Source organism: Apodemus sylvaticus, chromosome 2 (assembly GCF_947179515.1).
Source record: "Apodemus sylvaticus chromosome 2, mApoSyl1.1, whole genome shotgun sequence".
Classification (NCBI taxonomy): domain Eukaryota; kingdom Metazoa; phylum Chordata; class Mammalia; order Rodentia; family Muridae; genus Apodemus; species Apodemus sylvaticus.
In genome coordinates this window covers 144,849,573-144,856,018 of record NC_067473.1, presented here as the reverse complement: position 1 = coordinate 144,856,018, position 6,446 = coordinate 144,849,573, and the positions used below count along the sequence as shown (strand labels likewise).

Here is a 6,446-nt window from a genome sequence, read left to right as displayed (position 1 = left end):
CACAATAAACTGGAAGTAAATATTAAAATTACACACTAGTGTTTACCCACCCCCTACACATAAGTTCTAGGAGAGAAGAGACCTTGCTTTGTTCAGACCCATTTTTGTTTTAATCAGCACAATATCCTTTTACCACAGGTAATGGCTGGCTTTGCCTTTAAATGAGAAACATCAATTACTGCAGAGTAAATGACAGACACCAGAACACTGTTCCCAGTCAAGTCAGCTTCCAAGGGTGTGTTCTAGGATTGCAGGTTTGTATCAACACTGGCCTGATATCAATCACAGATGGTCAGAGGAAGATGAGTCAGGACTTTTGACCCCACTCTAGGCAGAACTCCACTAACAGCAACCACCTTGCCTTTGGTGAAAAAGGGTTAAATCAGGAAAGTGATGTTCCAGAAGTGAACAAACACATTCTTAACATTATGATGATTATGGTTAAGAATTTTATTATCAAAATTATTACATCTCTTGTGAAAGTTCAAATGTTACAGCAAGGTGTAAACACTCCACTTGAGGAAGAAGCAGTGCTCCTTCCCTTCCAAGAGTCCCCCCTCCCCCCACCCTCCCCCCCAGAGGTCTGGTCTTGACAGCACCCTGCCCACACAGAGTGGCTGGGGTCTCTGCACGTGCCAGGCAGGGTGAGGGCCGCCTGCCCGCTGGCCTCTCCCCTTGGCTTTTAGCCAATGGGAGAATGCAAACCCCAGCCCAAATGGAGAGACATTTACATACGTTTTATATAATATACAAAGAAACCGGCATCCCAGGCAACATGATTTCCAATCCCAATGCTCTCCCAGACTAATGGGTTTGTGGGGAAAACAACAAAAAGTACTATGCCGAGGGTTCAGCATTAAAACAAATAAAACCAAAACAAAAAAATTCTCCCCTCATTTGAGCAAACACCTGATTTCAATTTTGAAAAGTGAAATTTTGTAACAGTCACACACAAAGAGAGAAGGCTGTGCATATGATAGTTGTAGGTCAGGGTAGAAAAGAAGGAGATGAAAGAGTCTAGGGAATGGGAAAGAAAACAATTAGAGGTAAGGAGGGAGACTCACAGTATATCTTGTCCAAAAGAAGTACGGTCCACTGCAGCACCAGGGATCACACTGTCATACACTCACTACCCTACCATGGTTATAGCTGAATACAAAATTAGATAAATAAAAACACGCCAGGTATTACAGTAAACAAGTGAAAGAAATAAGCTGGCAACCATATGGAATTTAAAAAGATTGTGTACCCCACCTGGGCTGGCTTCAGGGCTCCTCCAGGGGTGTACAACAGGCACAATGCACTGATGGGGAGAAGCCAGTCTGCTCTTTGTCTCTCCTACAGAACAGTGTTAGGGGTATGGGTGACTTGTTAACTCTCACCTGCCCACTGTCATATAAGCATCCCCCATAGAAACGTGGGGCAGGCCCCACACACAATCACAGCCCTGTCGGTGCCACTCTGTAACCCTATCTGTCCCATTCTTACCCTGCAGTCATGAGTGCATGCTTTTCAGTCATGGAGGCTGTCCTGTTCTTAGGACAGCAACTCCTCATTAACTGGGAATAGGAAAATTAAAATTCAAAGATTACCCAGACTGCTGGATGCTTCCTAACTGGCCTGCCTCACTCCTCTACTTACTTCACAGGGCTATCACTAAGCTGTCAAACAACTTGAAAGGAGGAGTGGATGGTATCGGCTGGAGCCCAGTCCATCCAGAATCTGCTCCCAGATACCCAGGAGCTCCTCCTCTCAGAGAGCCAGGCAAGCCTCAGTCAGAGTTGGCACCCAGCATTCCTCTCCCTGCCCATTTTCTGGTGGCTTTAAGATAAAGGCAGGGAGTGCTCCAGGTGGATACACCTTGACCATGCATCTGCTTTAGGAATGGATAGTCTCACAGCGGACATTTACATACCTACCTTTTTTTTTCCCATAAGTGCATAAAACCCTAATACTACTCCGATGGCTTGGGGCTTTAAGATTGGCTCTTTCCACTTTTTTCTTTTGAAAAGAAAAAAAAATTTTTTTTATTGAAAAAGATGTCCTTACTGCACAAGTGACTACAGGCTACAGGCAAGGATGGGAGACATAGGCTTCAACACAAGTCATTGCACTTAGAACCGTTACTAACCGAAACACCATTTGCTTGTTAACAATGTACCCTTAACAGCAGGGAGAAACTTCTTTATAGTCTCTGCTTCAGACAAGATTTACATCTTTCTCCAAGGCCGGAGGCCAGTCATGACCACAAGTCTCATTTCTTGCTGACCAGACCCATTCCTCTGGCACCTTGTACCCCTCTTCCCCAGCAATATGCTCGGCCTTGATTCCAGAGGCAGCTGGAAGGAAGCAGCTATGGGCTCAGTAAGTTCAGTTTGCCCACATCCAGAAGCCCTAGGAAAGTCCTGTCTGAGTCTTGACTCCTGACCCTTGCAGTGGCTGGAGTCGGTACTGGTGTACACCCCCACTCCCACGATGTGGGTAGTGCTGTGAATTGGAAACCGCAGATACCCTGGAGGCCTGGTAGGCAGCTGATTGCCCAGCACTGGGCAGACTGATAGTCCGTAAGTCTGATGGCAATGACGACCTAGAGTTCTGAGGAAAGGAGGTGGAACTCAGAGTTCCTGTGCTGGACTGAGAAACCGAGTCTGACGTCGGTGAGTCTGAGGGGCCCTGTGGGGTAGGGCTAGCAGCACTCGAAGAACAGCTCCTCCTTGGAAGATTGCTGCCAGTGCTGTTTCCAGAATGCGGCTGGCTGCTGTAATACCCTGGAGTCCCCGTAAATGGGGCCAACGAGTCTGTAGACACAGGGTGGGCAGGGCTGGGGTACGATGTGGAGGAGAGGGAGGATTCTGAAGAACCATGAGAGGGAGGGTTCCCAGGTCTCAGTGCAGTAGTTCGATAACTGTATCCTGGAGATTGGGTGGGATGTCCTCTAAAGGGAGACGAACTCTGCTGAAGGAGGCTTTGTGATTCTGTCCGTGGACTATCACACTGCAAGAGCTTAAGAGGTGGGAGGAAAGCACAAGGAAGTTAACTTAGTCCTTCAATAACTTGGAGTGCTCATAATATTCTTTTATTCTGCACATTGAAAAGGTTGTGTGTGCATGTGCATGCATGAAAGTATGTGCTCTAACAGTAATGTGGAGGTTCTGAGGATTAAACTCAGGTAACCAGGCTTGATAGCAACTGCCTTTACCCACTGAGCCACTTCATTAGTCCGATCCTCTCCTCCCCAATTAATGGATACCAAAAATAGTCAAATGGCAGTCTCTGATGAACTCATTTACTTTACTGATATCCCTGAGGTAAGCAGCTGACTGACTGACAGGGCTACACTATGCAGATGCCAGCAGCTGACAGCATCTAAACTCCACAGGCACTTTAGAGTCCAGCAGTCTCCTGACTTACCTGGTAGCTGTATCTGGAAGGGCTGTAAACAGTTGCTCCTTTAGAGAGTGCTGAGCTCAATGGCTCTGGGCCTTCTCCATCTGCAGGGTCTGGAAGGCATTATAAAGAATCAACTTGGCTTTTTAGAACACATAGGAAATAGGTACCATTCAATCAAATCATCAATACATGCTGATCTCTGTGAAAAGTATGAGCGCAGCATGCCAGAAGGGCAGAGTAAGTGGTTAATTATGCGCTAAATTTTAAATGCCTCATCTTATTTTCGTCTCCTCCTTTTTCTTCATCCTTCATGAAGGTGGAGCTCCGGAACATCGGAGATGAGAGTTACAGAAAAGTATCCCTTGGGAAAAGAGCAGACAGAGAGCAAGCAATGCTAGACCTCATGTATACTGTAGCCCAAAGAGCAAAGACTGAACTGGAAGCTAGCATGAAGCAGAACCCAAGTACGTCAGAAACTGACTCACTTTACCCCAACATTGGCTGTGAACTGCAGACCTTGGCTCACCTGACTCTTTCTCTGTGATGTTACTCTCCCACGTGGGAGAAGGTTCTCCCTTCTGGGCAACTCTCACACTGCTTCGAAGAACCTTAGGGATGCTACCTCCTTCTCGGAGTCGTTCAACTGACGTAGGAACCATCCTGCAAAGGTACCAGAGTGTAAGTTTAAGCCACAGAAATTATGGGCTAAGAGTGTGAAACAAACAACCATGATAAAGATGGTGTAGTACAGACTTTTAAACCATCCTCACATCATTTTCTCCAGGACCTACTGTAAACAAGGCACTTCCTCTGTTTCAAACTACACAATGTGTACAAGTAGGGGCAGCGAGAAAGCAACCTGGGAAATTAAAGATACTAACTTCTTTTAAACTCTATCTGAATGTAAAATCTCCTCTCTGAAACTGTTCTTGACATATGCACCATAGTTTAATGTAGGACTCTTAGAGAGCAATGACTATAACACTTTGTGAATTTTATCTTCCTCCCCAGGCTCATGTCAAGATCCCATGCTTGAGGCTCCCTGGAGCTTACTGGCCAGAGACTCTGGATTAATCAGTGAGCTCCAGGTTCAGTGAGAGATCCTTTCTCATAAAATAAGGTGGTCTTGAGTCTCCAAATGCAGACACCCTACTTTTGAAAAAAAGAAAAGAATGAGTGCTGTACCCCTAGCTGTAATGCATGTTTATAATCCTAGCACCCAGAAAGCAGAGGCAGGTGGGTCAAAGAGTTCAAGGCTAGTTTGGGCTATAGAGACCTTGTGTCATGAACAAACAACAAACAAAAAACGCAAAATCAACAAGCTATCTCCTTCAGTACTGAGAACTTGTCATTAATATTACTTATTTTTTATAATGTCTTCTAAACTAGACAACTGTGTGTGCGTGTATTTTGTTTATATGAGTATATATGATGTGTCTTCAGACACATCAGAAGAGGGCATCAGATTCCATTACGGATGGTTGTGAGCCACCATGTGGTTGCTGGGAATTGAACTCAGGACCTCTGGAAGAGCAGTCAGTGCTCTTAACCGCTGAGCCATCTCTCCAGCCCCATACTTTGAGATGGTAATGTTTTACTTTATGTGCACTGGTGTTTTGCCTGTATGTATGTCTGTATAAGGGTGTCAAAGATTGGAATTAGAGACAGTTGTGAGCTGCTGTGTGGGTGCTGGGAATTGAACCCAGCTCCTCTGGAAGAGTAGTCAGTTTCTTAACCACTGAGCCATCTCTCCAGCCTCTAAACTAGTCAACTCTTTCAGAGCAACTTGCTGCTCTGTTTATGCTAGCAGCATGGGACACAGTTCCTTTTGAATTAGAGAAGCCTAGAGCCAGCAAGATGGCTCAGTAGGTAAAGGTTAAGTATGAAGAGCTGAGCTCAATCTCCAGAACTAACATGGGGTAGGAAAGAACTGATTCCTTCAAGTGTTCTCTGACCTTCATATGAGTGATCAAGAGTGCATACACAAACACATGCGTGCGCTCGGGGAGACAGACAGACACCCACATACCCACACCCACGCAATTTTGTGGGACTATTTACTTACATCTAGTATAAATAAAATAGCATATGGATATCCCAAGCCTCACTGTCCAGTAAGTCTATGAGGATGTGGCTTATACTAACTAGCTGAACAAAACAGATGGCAAATTGACTGGCTAGCTCAGGTAAGTTCTACAAAAATTTTAGGTTTAAACTGGAAATGAATGTATAACTTCCTACCTGAATTTAATTAGAAAGCTAATTAAATATAAACTTACCACCTACTGCTGATGTTTTCTTGAGGTCTGCAGTGAGAGGAAGAAGAGCCCCTGGAATCTGACGGGCTTACCGCCTCTGAATGTGATGTAGAGGAATGAGACGGGGAAAATTTTTTGTGAGGGGATGAGGGGGTTCGGGCTGAGGATCCCTGCACACCATGGGCACCAGTGTCAGAAACAGAGTTACTGCTGCCTTGCCCAGTTCCTGAAGACTTGCTTTTGTTCTGTGAAGAGTCATTTCCCCCACCAGAATTCTCCTTAGCTTCTTGTTTCCTTTTGCGGTACTCTAGCAAGGATACCTAGGTATGAAAAAGAAACAGTGTTATTCGTGAGTGACTTACTACCAAAAGAACAGAGAAAGTCCTGGGTAAAGCAGTAGCAAGATGTGCAAACAAAGCAAGTATCAACTATGACAAAGGTTAGGGTTCTGTCTAAGCTCCACCTCCCAGTCACCTGGCAATAGCCGGGTAGGCCTGGCCTACTATAAAGAGGGCTGCTCAGCCTTTCTTCTCTACGCCCCCCTCTCGCCTCTATCCAGGTGGTCATGGCCGGCCTCTGCAGCTCCTTCCCTCTCTTTCTCTCTCCCCTCATTCTTTCTCTCTGCCTCCACTAAGCCCCTTAACTCCCATTCCATACCCTGAATAAACTCTATTCTATACTATGCCGGTGTGTCTGCTCCCTCAGGAGGAAAGGATGCCGTGGTCCGCTGACACACCCACTTCCCCCACACTGCTGTAGAACAGTCTCACACCTCTTTCACTTTTTATGATCACAACA

The 6,446-nt window shown here is 45.6% G+C and overlaps 1 protein-coding gene across 12 annotated transcripts in view; it reads right to left on the bottom strand.

Annotated features, from left to right (window-relative positions):
* Positions 1-435: 435 nt before the first annotated feature.
* Positions 436-6,446, bottom strand: part of Setd5 (SET domain containing 5) — a 73,616-nt gene continuing 67,605 nt past the window's right edge. For all 12 annotated transcript variants that reach the window (XM_052174494.1, XM_052174497.1, XM_052174502.1 and 9 more), the window contains 4 exons: positions 5,670-5,968; positions 3,917-4,050; positions 3,412-3,500; positions 436-3,003 (listed from right to left, as the gene is read on the bottom strand). In XM_052174494.1, coding sequence (XP_052030454.1) covers positions 2,395-3,003; positions 3,412-3,500; positions 3,917-4,050; positions 5,670-5,968 — 1,131 coding nt within the window. In that variant the 3' untranslated portion in view covers positions 436-2,394. The remainder of the gene's footprint in view (positions 3,004-3,411; positions 3,501-3,916; positions 4,051-5,669; positions 5,969-6,446) is intronic.